This window comes from Ursus americanus, chromosome X (genome assembly GCF_024610735.1).
Source record: "Ursus americanus isolate L20-20 chromosome X, mUrsAme1.1.p, whole genome shotgun sequence".
In the NCBI taxonomy this organism is placed as follows: Eukaryota; Metazoa; Chordata; class Mammalia; order Carnivora; family Ursidae; genus Ursus; species Ursus americanus.
This window is the reverse complement of record NC_142164.1, coordinates 61,242,410-61,257,863: the sequence shown is the minus strand read 5'-3', so window position 1 is coordinate 61,257,863 and position 15,454 is coordinate 61,242,410. Positions and strand designations below refer to the sequence as shown.

General features: G+C 38.9%; 2 protein-coding genes across 3 annotated transcripts in view; both read left to right on the top strand.

Moving 5' to 3' along the window:
* Positions 1-376: 376 nt before the first annotated feature.
* COX7B (cytochrome c oxidase subunit 7B) lies at positions 377-4,875 on the top strand. The gene is made up of 3 exons (XM_045801303.2): positions 377-537; positions 3,295-3,419; positions 4,679-4,875. Exons 1-3 carry the CDS (start codon positions 498-500, stop codon positions 4,754-4,756), a joined length of 243 nt encoding a protein of 80 aa, XP_045657259.1. The 5' UTR covers positions 377-497; the 3' UTR covers positions 4,757-4,875.
* Positions 4,876-10,934: 6,059 nt separating this feature from the next.
* Positions 10,935-15,454, top strand: part of ATP7A (ATPase copper transporting alpha) — a 151,834-nt gene continuing 147,314 nt past the window's right edge. For both annotated transcript variants that reach the window (XM_087859794.1, XM_087859793.1), the window contains exon 1: positions 10,935-11,216. The gene's annotated coding sequence lies outside the window, so the exon portion shown is untranslated. The remainder of the gene's footprint in view (positions 11,217-15,454) is intronic.

The window sequence follows — 15,454 nt, the reverse complement described above, 5'->3', positions numbered from 1 at the left end:
ATCATTTCAAAATTAAAAGTTAAACAAATTCTTATATAGTAATAGGAGACAAAAATTAGAGAAGTGAAGGAGGTTCGGGGAACTCAAAAGAACTGCTAGTGTGGAGGGAGATACAAGCTCACGCCTCTAAACACCAACTTGAAGTTAGTGCCTTTGATGATTTAGGCTAAGATGAGTGTATCAGCTCTCTCTTCTAGAGCCCTAAACCTGGCTCCAAGGCGCGGGTCGGACGGGGAGGGTTTCTCTCATTCTTCACTAAATACCGCACCTGCAAAGCGTGAAACTACATTTCCCAAAAAGCCTTTATTTCTAATATCAGTAAAGAGGATTACAATTTCTATAGGGGGTTTTTACAGGTCTCGCGAGATTTCATTAAATCTCATTAAAGAGCCCTGCGGAAAGCCATTTTGTCTTTCAGGGCATTTTGCAAGGAGACTTGGCACGAGTTTGTAGCGAAGGAGCAGCTGCCGTTGCGCCGTTCTGTCTTCAGCTTCAGGATGTTTCCCATGGCCAGAACTGCTCTAAGTCGTCTCCGAGGTAAGTAAAAATTGTGAGCAAATAATTTCCAATCGCCTTTTACCCATTTGTCCTAGTGGTCTCTCGTGCCCTTTCCCTCCACCTGCATCCCGACTTTCTAATTCTAAATGCGGTGTCTCCCGGCTCGCCCCAAGTAATTGGGAAGCTGTCCTTAGCATTAATTTAATCCCCAGTGTTTCTGTTTTGGTTCTCGGCTCACTTTCTGTTACTAGAGTCATAGCATAGCCCTGTTTTTTTTTTTCTTTTTTAATTCACTTACCTACGATTTCAGGGAAGGAGGTTCTTGGTGGGCACTACTCATTCCTTCAGTAATTTCGTAAATTTTAGCTTTGAGGGTACATTTACCCCCGAAGAACTTCCTCTCCAATTCCTGTAACTGTGACGGAAGGAAACTGGAAATCTAGCTCTTTCTCTGGTTTCATTTCAAGGAGACAACCCAGGTGGTGGCCCTGCAGGTTTTATGTTGTTATTAAATGAATATTAGCTTATTCTAAAACAATTGTAATTTTTTTCTTATCTAAAAGTTTGGCAGGTACAAGGGAATTTTGAGACCAGCCTTATGTATTGAGAATGCCTAGATTGGAAAGAGAAAATTCATTTCCGTGCTTGATTTGCAGTGAAGGTGACCTTGAGTAATGTGAGCAGTTGTTTTACATTGAAAAGTGACTTTAAGCAATTACCATTTAGCTTCTTTAGCCATATTTTCAGTTTACACAGTCATTAGTGGCATTACTAGATTGTGTTCTAAACACTAAAGCAGCTTTGACAGTCACTGAAAAAATAGTTGCCCAACTGGTTTTTCAATATTCCAGAAGCCGCGTCTGTTATCTCTTCCACTTTGAGCAAATGATACATGCTTTCCATTACATAAGTACCACTTGAGGCTGTAAAACAGTAAGGATCCGGGCGCGTAGGGGTGGCTCAGGTCATGATCCCAGTGTCCTCGGATCAAGTCCCGCGTCTGGCTTCTTGCTCAGCCGGGGGTCTGCTTCTCCCTCTGCCGCCTCCCCCCCCCCGCCCCCGCGCTCTTTCGCCCTCTCTCAAATAAATAAATAAAATCTTAAAATAAAACAGTAAGGATCTGTTACGTAGGAAGGAAATAAATCTGGAAATATGCATTTTGCAGTCTTGGCTGTTTGCCAAGCTCTCCTAAGAGCCTGGAGAGGCAGTTTGAAAATACATTCTACTAAAATAATAGTAAAGCAAAGTTTTAATGTCATTCTGCTCAAAAACCTTTGCCTCTACGAAAAAAGTGGCCCTCCATTATCCTTTCTAGTTTTATCCCTATTATCTCTACACCTCGTCCTTCAGCCAAACATAATTGGTTTTCTAGTACACTGGGCTTTTTTTTTCCTCCGCTTTTTTAAAGATTTCCCTTTCCTACATCTACATAACCAAATTCTACCTGCTGTTGAGAGTACTTAGCTAATATTCTACTTTTTTTGTATCACAGTGATTTGTGTATACATGTCTCATATCCTCCTCTAGGTTGGAGGTTACTTGAAGGCAGGGTCTGTATGTTACACATTTTCATGTACGCCATTTCTCTTAGCATTGTGTTATATTCATTAGCAATTATTTACTTATTTTTAAAAATATTTATTTATTTGAGAGCGATCGAGGCGGGGGGGGGGGGAATCATGAGCCAGGGGGAGGGGCAGAGGGAGAAGCCGACTCCCCACTCAGCAGGAAGCCCTACCCGGGACTGGAACCCAGGACTCTAGGATCATGACCTGAGCTGAAGGCAGACACTTAACTGACCGAGCCACCTAGGTGCCCTCATTAGTAATTTTTGTTTTTTAAATCAACATGACTCTAGTTTTTTATTTTTTTTAAATGATTTTTTATTATATTATGTTAGTCACCATACAGTACATCCCCGGTTTCCGATGTAAGGCTCGATGATTCATTAGTTGTGTATAACACCCAGTGCACCATGCAATACGTGCCCTCCTTACTACCCATCACTGGTCTATCCCATATGACTCTAGTTTTTGGAGGGTTTTTTTTTTTGTAATTTTAAGGTCATAAACATTTAGTATGCTTTAATTTGAAATTCATTTTGAGTTTACCCTTTTATGTTGTAAGTTGCTGAGCACGGCAGAGTAAACTAGTGAAAATTTAAGTCCTAAATACCCAAATTAATGAATAGGAGCCAAGTTCCAGAGGTTTGTAGTGAATGTTACTGACATCACCTGTTCTGTTTTATCCCCCAAGATTTTATCATGAAAACTTTCAGACATAGAGAAAATTTGGAAGAAGTGTATGATAAACACACATACTGCACTGGATAGATACAATTAACATTTTGATATATTTGTTTTCTCACATATCTATACATCTGTCAAATTACTTGTGATGCATTTAAAGTATACTACTTTGCTTTTAGCTACAATATGTTTTTTTATTTTTATTTTTTTTAAAGATTTTATTTATTTATTTGACAGAGATAGAGACAGCCAGCGAGAGAGGGAACACAAGCAGGAGGAGTGAGAGAGGAAGAAGCAGGCTCATAGCAGAAGAGCCTGATGTGGGGCTCGATCCCAGATCGCCGGGATCACGCCCTGAGCCGAAGGCAGACGCTTAACCCGCTGTGCCACCCAGGCGCCCCTTAGCTACAATATGTTTTAACATTGTATTGAACCACAAAGTACTATAAACTTAATATCCTTTGCTTTCCTGATTAGCAATATCAATTACATGTTCTTTTTTCCTTATAATTGATAGATACGCTTCTGTATTCCTTTTTTTTTTAAGTACAAAGCATTCCACAAACAATGACAAGGCAGAGCCACCAGAAAAGGACGCCTGATTTCCATGACAAATATGGTAATGCCGTATTAGCTAGTGGAGCCACTTTCTGTATTGCTGTATGGGCATATGTAAGTACTGTTGATTGATAATTTTCTATATTAGATGTTTTTCATTCCTATTTATTTTGTGTATTCAAAATGCTTTCACAGAGTAGTATACATTTCTAGTTAGGAGGGACTTCGGAAATTTTCTGATATAATTACCCACCCAGTGCAGGAATTTCTTCCATAGCATTAAGCATTCATATTCTACCCATCATTTTCTTTTTTCTTTCTTTTTTAAAAGTAATCTGTATACCCAGCATGGGGTTTGAACTCAAAACAGTGAAATCAGGAGTTACATGCCCTACCGACTGAGCCAGCCAGGTGCACTACCCATCATTTTCTTGCAACAAGAAATTCTGATCCCATTTCCATGTATCAACCATAAGATACTAGAAACCAAAGATACTAGAAAAATTAGATATCAGTCTCCTTAATCTTCTCTTTCAGATTAAACATCCTTAGTTCTGTTAATAATTTTTTGTTACATGGTTTCCAGGGTTTTCACCATCTTGGGTCACCTTCCTTCACTTAGTCAGTTTCTCTTCTAAAATTCTATCCCCGGAACTGAGTACAACATTTCTGGTGGATGAGATGTACAGTGACTTGCTTTGATTATTTTAGTTTTTTACATCTTACATTTAACAGTCTTCTTAGCAGTTGATGTATTTATTGGTTAAAAGTAGGATAAATGTATGTTGTTCTTAAAAGATATCTATTAACCTTGCCTTAATAAACAAAAATATTAGTGGGACTTTTCATTCTTGTTTTAACCTTCTTTAAATACACTTAAAATAGGTGCGTGTAATTAGAAGGGTAAATAGATGTTGAACAAATGCATGATCAGGGGCACCTTTGGAGGTGGTGTTCCTTGATGAAAGATATTTTAAAAGGGCTTTTTGGCAGTATTTAGGTAATTGTGGTTGAGTGAAGCAGTGTTTGAGGAGATAGTAGAGAAATGTGAAGTAAAAATTTGAATTAAAAATTCAGTTGCTCAGTCATACTAGCCACGTTTCAGTTGCTCAATAGCCATATGTGGCTATTGTGTTAGTGAAGATCTAGACATTTCTTGCACCTCAGGAAGTTCTTTTGAGCAGTACTGGTCTAGAGAATTAGGACAGTAATTAGCTTTGGCCTGCATGGAGGAGGCACTATTTCCCAGCTGAGTTTCTGTGTGTTTTTAACCTGTAGAGTTGAATATCTTTGTCACTTTTAAGAAATAGTCTCCAAGGGAGAGTGGACTCTGGTTTAAACATTTATAACTAATAGCATTTTAATTCTTACAGACAGCAACACAAATTGGAATAGAATGGAACCTGTCCCCTGTTGGCAGAGTCACCCCAAAGGAATGGAGAGATCAGTAATCATCCCAGTTGGTGTAATACTGAATTGTTTCAAAACCAACTCACAGTTGATGCCAAGTAGAAGCACTGTGCACCCATTAAAATATGGCATGGTTGAAGAAATAAAGTGCATTTGAAACCTTTGTTGTCAGTTTATTTCTTTGTAATGAAACCAAGCTTGATCACTTTTCATCTATTTAACCTTACTGTTACTGTTAAAGTCAGATGCTTTACAATTTCTTAAATAATTTTTCTTCCTGAGGTAGTATGAAAGTAAAATCTGTCTGTCACCTGGAAGTCAGCTATATAGTAGGCTGAAATTACAGTTCATGAATAACTGATCACAGTTATTTTAGGCACATCTTTGAGTGTCCAGATACTCATTATGCCTACTACTTTTATCTCTAATTTATGTTTATATTTGGAATTGGTATTAAGTCCTTTTTACTCCTGCCAGGAGAACTTGGGGTGTCACAAGACCCAAGGGAAGAGTGGTCCTATCAAATGAACTCTTAGGATGTCTGAAGGTTAGCTAGCTTCTTGGCTCCATTGGCACATTTATCTTAGAGCTTTGGGTCTTTCATTATATTTATTTAGGATGTTTATGATGCTATTAAAGAATCTGTCAAATATGTTTTATTTTCACTTATCCAGCTACTATCGGTGGTGACATCTGCTTTTGGCTTTCTGTAGTTACACCAACTTTTTGATGCATTTATTATCCTGAATTCAATATGACTTTGGATTTTATATGTATGATGCTAACTGAAGAAAAATCTACACCATGTACTTCAGTACTTCCTTGGCTGAAGGTGTAAAAAGCCTCATGTTTGATAGTGCTGAAATAAGCAGAAAATGAAATTTCAGTGGAGTAATCTATGTTAGCTAAATGAGAGATTCCTAAATTCACTTACCTATGCATTAAGTTATAAGGTAAATGCCTTTTAGGACTCTCTAAATTTACCTGATGTAGATAAGGTTTTATGCATAACAGCATTTGAACAATTTTTACTTAAATGAAATACTAGAAGAATGCTCTGATGGCAATATGTCCTGTTTTCTCATTAAATGCATCAAAGCCAGTAAGTAAGTTCATTGAGTAGGAAAAGTTGAATGTCCTTGCAAAATAAGTGCATTGAAAGGTTAGTAACTACATGATAGTGCCAGTATTTGATAAAGTTTGAACACTTTCTATCGTATTTAGAAAGCATGTTAAAATAGGACTGAAGTGTTCAAATGCATGTAACTCTGAAATGTGATTAAGCAAAATATACGCTTTAAGGAAGTTTCAATGTTCCATTAGATTATTTACCTTTTTATTTCTGAATTGGCATTACTAACGACTACAGGTAATATTCAATATGATTTGTACCACTTCTGTCAGGTAAGTGATAATTGTCAGCTATACTTACAGGCAAAAAAAATAATGACCTTTAAAAATGTCTGTTTGTCCATTTTCCAACATACACGTTGCTTTGTGTGGTAAAACCTGATGATGGTAGTTGGCATTTTTGAAGAGGCTTTTAGAACTTAATTTTGTAGTTAATCTTGTCCTGATCAGTAATTCTAAAACTACCTCAGCCCCTGCCAGAAATGAAGCAGTAGTGTAAGTACAAATTAGTGTCATCACAATGTTCTGACCTTGCAACTTTCCTAGTGTACTGAGAGTCAAAGTTTTATCCTTTCACAAATGCACTTAATTTATCCCAAAGCACAACACAGAGTTTTAATATCTAGAGTGGGCAGGTTGTCAAATTGGTCTGCCCATCAAAAATTCTGTACATTTGAAGAATTTAGGTAAGTGACTTAAGAAGCACTGCCAGTCCTTTTTTTAATGTTTTTTTTATTATATTATGTTAGTCACCATACATTACATCCCTGGTTTCCGACGTAAAGCTCGATGCTTCATTAGTTGCGTATGACACCCAGTGCACCATGCAACACGTGCCCTCTTCACTACCCATCACCAGTCCATCCCATTCCCCCACCCCCCTCCCCTCTGAAGCCCTCAGTTTGTTTCTCAGAGTCCATAGTCTCTCATGCTTCATTCCCCCTTCTGATTACCCCCCTTTCTTTATCCCTTTCTTCCCCTACCGATCTTCCTAGTTCTTATGTTCCATAGATGAGAGAAATCATATAATTGTCTTTCTCTGCTTGACTTATTTCACTTAGCATTATCTCCTCCAGTGCCTTCCATGTTGCAGCAAATGTTGAGAACTCGTTCTTTCTGATAGCCGAGTAATATTCCATTGTATATATGGACCACAACTTCTTAATCCATTTGTCTGTTGAAGGACATCTTGGTTCTTTCCACAATTTGGCTATTGTGGACAATGCTGCTATGAACATTGGGGCGCATATGGCCCTTCTCTTCACTACGTCTGTATTTTTGGGGTAAATAGCCAGTAGTGCAATGGCTGGGTCATATGGTAGCTCAATTTTTAACTTTTTAAGGGACCTCCACACTGTTTTCCAGAGTGGCTGTACCAACTTGCATTCCCACCAACAATGTAGGAGGGATCCCCTTTCTCCACATCCTCTCCAGCAATTGTTTCTTGCCTTGTCAATTTTTGCCATTCTAACTGGTATAAGGTGGTATCTTAGTGTGGTTTTGATTTGAATTTCCCTGATGGCTAATGATTTTGAACATTGTTTCATGTGTCTGTTAGCCGTTTGTATGTCTTCATTGGAAAAGTGTCTGTTCATATCTTCTGCCCATTTTATGATTTGTTTATTTGTTTCTCACGTATGGAGTTTGAGAAGTTCTTTGTAGATCTCGGATACCAGTCTTTTATCTGTAGCATCATTTGCAAATATATTCTCCCATTCCGTGGGCTGCCTCTTAGTTTTTTTTTGACTGTTTCCTTGGCTGTGCAGAAGCTTTTTATCTTGATGAAGTCCCACAAGTTCATTTTATCTTTTGTTTCTCTTGCCTTTGGAAATGTGTCATGAAAAAGGTTGCTTTGGCTGATGTCATAGAGGTTGCTGCCTATGTTCTCCTCTAGGATTTTGATGGATTCCTGTCTCACATCAAGGTCTTTCATCCATTTGGAGTTTATCTTTGTGTATGGTGTGAGAGAGTGGTCAAGTTTCATTCTTTTGCATGTAGCTGTCCAATTTTCCCAGCACCATTTATTGAAGAGACTGTCTTTTTCCCACCAGATGTTTTTTCGTGCTTTATCAAAGATTAGTTGCCCAAAGAGCCGAGGGTCCATTTCTGGGCTCTCTATTCTGCTCCATTGGTCTATGTGTCTGTTTTTGTGCCAGTACCACGCTGTCTTTGTGATCACAGCTTTGTAGTACAGCTCGAAATCTGGCATTGTGATGCCCCCAGCTTTGTTTTTCCTTTTCAACAGTTCCTTGGTGATTCGGGGCCTTTTCTGGTTCCATACAAATTTAAGGACTATTTGTTCCTGTTCTTTGAAAAATGTCCTCGGTATTTTGATCGGGATAGCATTGAAAGTGTAGATTGCTCTGGGTAGCATGGACATTTTAACTCTTAATTCTTCCGATCCATGAGCATGGAATATTTTTCCATCTTTTTGTGTGTTCCTCAATGTCTTTCAAGAGTGATTTATAGTTTCTAGAATATAGATCCTTTACGTCTCTGGTTATGTTAATTCCAAGGTAATGTATGGGTTTTGGTGCTATTGTAAATGGGATGGATTCCCTAATTTCTCTTTCCTCGGTCTCATTATTTGTGTATAGAAATGCAACTGATTTCTGAGCATTGATTTTGTATCCCGCCACATTACTGAATTGCATTGCCAGTCCTTTAAATGTTATTTGTTGGAGGGCTATGATGTATTTTTTAAAATTAGGGTGAATGTCATAAATGCCATTCTTAGTTTAAGTTATGTTACTATGGGTTTTCTGTTCTTTTAAATTCATTGAACTCGGGCGCCTGGGTGGCTCAGTCGGTTCGGCGCCTGACTCTTGGTATCCACTCGGGTCATGATCTCAGGGTTGTGAGATCAAGCCCCAGGTCGGGCTCGGTGCTCAGTGGGAAGCCTGCCTGTGGATTCTCTCCTCTCTGCCCCTCCTCAGGCTTGCTTGTGTGCTCACTCTCTCAAATAAATCTTTAAAAAAATAAATTCATTAAACTTATTTAGAACTAGGTACTATAGTAATTGTAGAGGCACAGATAATGAGTTCTCACCCTTGTGACTTGGCTTTATTGGAGATATTAATACCACTTTATAAGCATTTTTGGGGCACCTACTATCTTCTCAGCACCAGAAAACCTGATTACTTGAAGACATTCCTTCTATTTGAAGGCTCAGTTAAGAGTATAAAACTGTTGGTACGCTTGTGCATTGATAAGGGGGTGTAGGGATGATGCACTTAGAGATGTGAGGTGTTTTAAAGTGAGGGAAAGTTTCAATGACTAAGGATGTATATTGCAGCTCATAATCTTTACATAAAAATGAGCTGGTAAATTTGAAACTGATAAAGCTTTATTTATGGTTTCTGACTTTATTTCTTTGAAAGCTTAACTGTGTTAATATTGTAGTTACAAACGAACTTACTAATAATTGGAAGCCCACTTAAAAGCCCTGTTAATTTCATGTGATGTGATTTTTAAAAAAGATTTTATTAGAGAGAGCAAGAGCGCGCACAAACAGAGGGGCAGAGGGAAAGAGAGAACCAGGCTCCCTGTTGAGTAGGGAAGCCCAACGTGGGGCCAGATCCCAGGACCATGAGATCATGACCTGAGCTGAAGGCAGACGTTTAACCAACTGAGCCACCCAGGTGTCCCCATGTGATATGATTTTTAAGATTTTAAACTTGGGGTTGAATTTGTGACTTAAGGTTGTGCACATTGATTGACAATTACAACTTAATGGCTGGGAAGGTTAGTAGTCTCGATACTTAATGTGGATGGTTATAGAGGGGGAAGGACTAATTCTTTCTGAAATACTTAATTGTAGGCCTAAAATTTAGATCTGTGGGCAATTTTAAATGTGGCTTGTCAAGGCTTAATAGGAATTTGACAACAGGTGGGATATAATTGGTTTACTTAACAAATATGGTTAGTTTATGCCATTTCCCTAAGCCTTTTACAAATATTAATTTAATATTTATACTTCATGTACTACTTTGAGTTTGGTAACATTAGACTGGAGGGGCGCCTAGGGCATCTGCCTTAGTCTCAGGTCACGACTTCAGGGTCCTGGGATCCAGCCCTGCTCTGCCCGGAGTGGGCTTCTCCTCCCCCTCCCTCTCCCTCCCTCTCCCTCTGCCCCTTCCCCAACTCGTGCTCTCTCTCTCTAAGACAAAATCTATATAAAAAGGACTTGATACTTTTCTTATGGGAACTGGGTTCAAACGGTTCCAGCTGAAAATATAATTAATTAATTTCCCCATACATCTCATGACAGATAATCAATGAAAGGAAATATGAAAAGACCACATCTCACTGAATTTAGTGAAACGGAGCCTGTTCCTCTTACTGTTAATATTGTTTTAAAAATCTTAGGATTTTGCTATTTTTTAAAATGTGAAAATGGAAAAACAGGATTAAAAATACATTTTTCTCAAATGCTTTCTGGATCATTTATTGCATCGTATACATTTTATGCATCTCATTTCTTTCTAAATTTATGGTGGTAGATACTCTAATATTCTTTGCATCCTTGGAATCCTCTAGGTTTTTAAGGTGATGGACAAGTGAATGGATAAATGGGCAAATGGTTCAAAGCTTTAGATTGGCGACATGAAGGTAATGTGATGTGAGATGCCTGCCCCAGCTCCAACACACACGTAAAGGTTATGAATTAAAAAGCACGAATAAAAAGTCATAACATTTTTTGAGATAATTTTTGAATGGAGGGACGAGTGCCAAGTTCGTAGTTCTGGCATTTTTGCATCCGGAGTTAGGCTACACAGTAACAGCAGGCACGTTAATTTCATGCTGGGAAAGGCTGAACTATGCAGAAGATGATTTACGAAGAGGCCTATGGTACTTCATGGCTCGAGGTTAGGAAACTACAGATGACACAAGTTTTGGTGGGATTTTGTTTTGTTCTGTTTTTGGTGAAGGGAGAAAGGAGGGCTCTCTGCTGCGCCAAAAAAGACTTCCACCGGAGGCTGCGTGTCAACCCAGGGGCAGCAGGGGGCGGGAGAAACTCAACTCTGGGGTTCGCGTCCCTCTTCACGTGACGCGTCCCTCTCTTTGCATCTCAGGCCCCGTTTCCGGCCTGGGCGTCACCCGGAAGTGGGGGGAGTGAGCAAAGGACGGGTAAAGGCCGCAGGCCCGGGCGACAGTGGGTGGAGGAAGAGAAGCCGTGGGAGTGCCGCCGCCGTCGCCGCCGCCGCCGCCGCCGCCGCCGCCGCTGTCTTCGGCGCCGCAGCCGCCTCCCCCCCCACGCCACCACTACAGTTTCTTCTTGGTGCGTGTGAGATTGGAACCTGCGCGTGGATTTGCTGCTGCCACGGACTGCGTAGCTTACGAGGTTTAACCATAGGAAAGAAAAAACCGGTAAGTCCTATATCGGCTTCCTGTCGTCCCCTTCTACTGGAGAGGTGTTCTGTACTGTCAGTCTCTACTACCGAGTGTAGAGGAGTCATTTTAATCAGGTACAGTCTCCAAACTCTGACTTCTTCACAGCTCAGGTGTTTACCACACTTATGTTTTACCTTCCCAGCAGGGGATAATGGAGGGGAGATTGAGTCCTGACCCATGTCACTTTTCTTGCACCCTCCTGAGAAAGTGTCCTGATCATCCAATGGCCCATGTTAACCTAATTAGTTGAAGGTACAGGAACGTCCGTACCCGGTATTTGAAGTCATATGGATTGATGACCATTAATGAAATGATGTCAAAAATATTATTTTGCTTCTTGCTTTCTCTTGGAGCATAAGCTAAACTGAGAGAACACTCTTATTTCCATTTCATTTTGTTCATTCTGCCCCCTTCCCAGTAAAGATACTGTCCATCCCTGTGGCATCTTTCTCTTTGATACTTTGTTGTAGACGTTGAGGTTATCCTAAGCACCAACAACTCATTTATTGTTTCACAAGTTCATATTTTTAGCATCTGATTTTTGTTTTAGAGTCTTCATCTACAGTAATATGGTTTTGTATTGAGTCTTAATGTGCGCAGGACATTGAATTGGGTGATATTGAGGTGTGGGGTGGCAGGGGGTATACACAAGAAACAGGACAGAGTCTCTGGCCTTAAATGAGTTATCAGTCAAATTAGTTGAGTTCACTTATGAAGACAGTGGGTTCTAGCAGCCCCGCTAATGGAATAGACTGCTTATCTCATCCTTTTTATTAATTTTTTAAAAGATTTAATTTATTTATTTGAAAGAGAGGGGGAGTGAGCAAGCGTGCAAGCGGGGAGAAGAGTAGAGGGAGAGGGACAAGCCGGTTCAGTGCTGAGTGCAGAGCCCAGCCAGAGGTGGGGCTCCATTTGCAACCCTGAGATCCTGACCTGAGCCAAAATCAAGAGTCCTCGGTTTAACCAAGTGAGCCACCCAGGCGCCCCTCTCATCCTTTTTAAAGGATATTTTGAACGGAGATTTTATTTTTGAAACTTTCTTGTGTCTACTTTCATGATATGAGAGGGTGTTTTTTGACTAGAGGGTCTCACAATGTAGGAGGAAAGGCAGATAGTCCCTTTCAATCTCAGTAACATTGTGTATCAGAGAAGTGTTATGAGAATTCAGGGAAGGGAGCATTTGAGGAGGGCCTTGAAAATGGATAGGATTTAACTTTGCAGGAATGGAGGTAGGGGAGGGTGGCCCACGTAGAGGAAAAAATATGAGCAAAGGCTTCGGGGCCTGGAAAGACGCAGGACATCCAACAACACATGGTACATCAAAATCCCTATTTCTAACACAGCCACAGCCTCTAAGATATTACTATTAAAGGAAAAAAATACAGAATATAAAACTGGTAAGCTTACAACCATATCCAGCTACCCTCCAGCCAACAAAAAAGCTTATATAGAGAAAAAATACATGAAATGACAAAAACAGTGTTAATGTATGAGTCTTAATTCTGATGTAAACTCAAATTTAAAAGAGAAAAAAATAAAGCTTGCTATATATTTTTTTATTTAAGTTTTTATTTTAATTCCAGTTAGTTAACATACAGTAGTATATAGTTTCAGGTGTACATTATAGTGATCCAAAACTTCCATACATCATCAAGACAAATGCACTCCTTAATCCCGGTTGTCTATTTACCCCATTCCCTCATCTCCTCCCCTCTGGTAACCATCAGTTCTCTATAATTAAGAGTCTGTTTTTTCTTGATTTGTCTCTCTCTCTCTTTTTCCCTTTTAAATCTTGCTATATTTTAATTTTGATTGACTGTTAGGACTTAAATGTAATTTGGAATCAACTTTTAAATTGCTGGGAATGAATAACATCATTGTCTGAAGCCAGAAGCTGTTCCAGAATTTCCTCAAGGAGTTTCTGCATTTTCTTTTCTCCTCCAAATTGAGTTCTGTACTAGTCTTCTTAACCTGATAGAAACGATTCTTTTCCAATCTTAGTCTTAGGAAGATCTTTATTCTTGGCCTCTAGGTAGAGTTAGATTAACTAATCCCTCCAAAGATTAGGTTAACATCTCTGATCTCTAATGCAGAAGGTTGTTTTCCTTGAAAAATGTATGGAGAAGTAGTAAAATTTATTTGAAAATGAGAGAGAGTGATAAGCAAAAATAACCCCAACTAACACACTACAGTTTTTACTTCTGTCAGGGCTTTAAGGCAACACATTCCTTTTGTAAATTCCTCATTATAGTTTCTTTTATCTACATATTTAAAAATATTTGACAAACTGTAATCAAGACTTTTGACACATCCCAATGAGTGAAAATAATGTTTATTTGCCAGTTGGGAAATTAAATTGTAAGGAGGGACTTGTCTGAGGTGATACAGGCACTGGAACAGGTGAGAATAATATTTGGGAGTTTTGTCTTAAAATTCCCTCTACTCATCTTTTTAAAAGATTTTACAGAGTTTCGTTTTTAAACCGTGGTCTTTCTTAGGACATAAATCAAAATGTGGTTGGAGGGGGGAGGTGGGCGGGAGAGACCGGCAACAGGCCTATTTTGGTTCAATTTACCATCCCAGCAATCATGATTTTTACGAACAAATCTCAGTCTTCAGGTCGATTTAATGTGATATAACTTGCTTACTTGTTGAAGTAGTATGGCAAGAAAATTATCACGATACTTTTAAAATGTGTTTTATTAGAGTGAAAGGGTAGGATGTTTCTGGTTTCATAAATATGTTCCTAGTTTCTCCAGCACTGTTAGAAAATTGAAATGATTTTCATATCTTTGTGGGATTAAATGTGTGGGATATTGGTAGATTACACTAGTTTTCACAGGTATTTCTTTCCTTGAAGGAAAAGAGGATAAAATATCCCCATTTTGAGCCAGTTAGTTGCACTTTGTTTCATGTTTTCTGTCTACATTTAGAATTATACAGCTATGTTTTTTAAAACCTGTTTTTACTCTATAATTCTGTAGTGCAGAAGTCCAGTTTTCCAGATGTATACTCAGGAGTACATTTTCATGATTTACTAACTGAAATTAATGGGTTATTTTCCATCTTAGGGAAATTGTTTTAACTTGGCCATTTAACCTTAGTTGATTTTGTTTTGTTTTAAACAAGTGTTTTTGTTTTATGCTGTTGTAATTGTTGCTGATCCTGCTTGTGCATTTGATGTCCCAGCCAAAGATTGGGAGGGAATAATACTGGAATTACTTCCCTCCTCCACTCCGACCTGCGAGTTTGCAGGGCATTGTATATTCTTGGAATTACGAAGAAGATGGTTTCCACTCGCTTGAGTGTTCATCTGAAGTGTGCTACCTGCCATTCAAGAGAGGAGAGCATTAAGAGGGCTTCTGTTAAGACCTGAAAACCTGTCATCAGAGACATAAGAACAGAGAGAAAGAATTCCACAGTGGAGAGCTCTTTAAAGAAAATTCTCAGGACTGTTTAGAATAAATTTGTAGCTGACTTCTATTTTTTTTTCTTAAAGATTTTATTTATTTGACAGAGAGAGAGACAGCCAGCGAGAGAGGGAACACAAGCAGGGGGAGTGGGAGAGGAAGAAGCAGGCTCCTAGCGGAAGAGCCTGACGTGGGGCTCGATCCCAGAACTCCGGGATCACGCCCTGAGCTGAGGGCAGACGCTTAACGACTGAGCCACCCAGGCGCCCCTGTAGCTGACTTCTAGTGTCATGAGGATACTTAAGGGTTGATCCTTGAGCTAACAAAAGGTTACAAAGAGCTTGGTTATAAAGGACTTCCAAGTGTTATCTCCTTTGTTGATCCTCGCACTTTCAATGGTAAGAAAAAAAGGAGGTATCTATTTTTTTTGGTGACAATAAGATTATTTGCTCTAAGAGTTCTAATTGAATTATTAAATCAATCAATAATAATGCTATTAAGGGGTTCCTGTGTGGCTCACTCGATTAAGTGTCCGACTCTTGATCTCAGCTCAGGTCTTGATTTCAGGGTTGTGAGTTCAAGCCTTGTGTTGGGCTCCATGCCCAGTAAAAAAAAAAAAAAGAAGAAAGAAAGATTAATAGCCTAACAAAAAAATGGAAAAATAGAAAAAAATAAAATAATAATGCTATTAATATAATGTATATTGTATTGATTATTAATAAATATTATTAAAACACTACTATTAATATTAAATTATTTAGATACAGCCAGTTTCATTTTGGCCAGTAAATTCTTTCTTTTCTT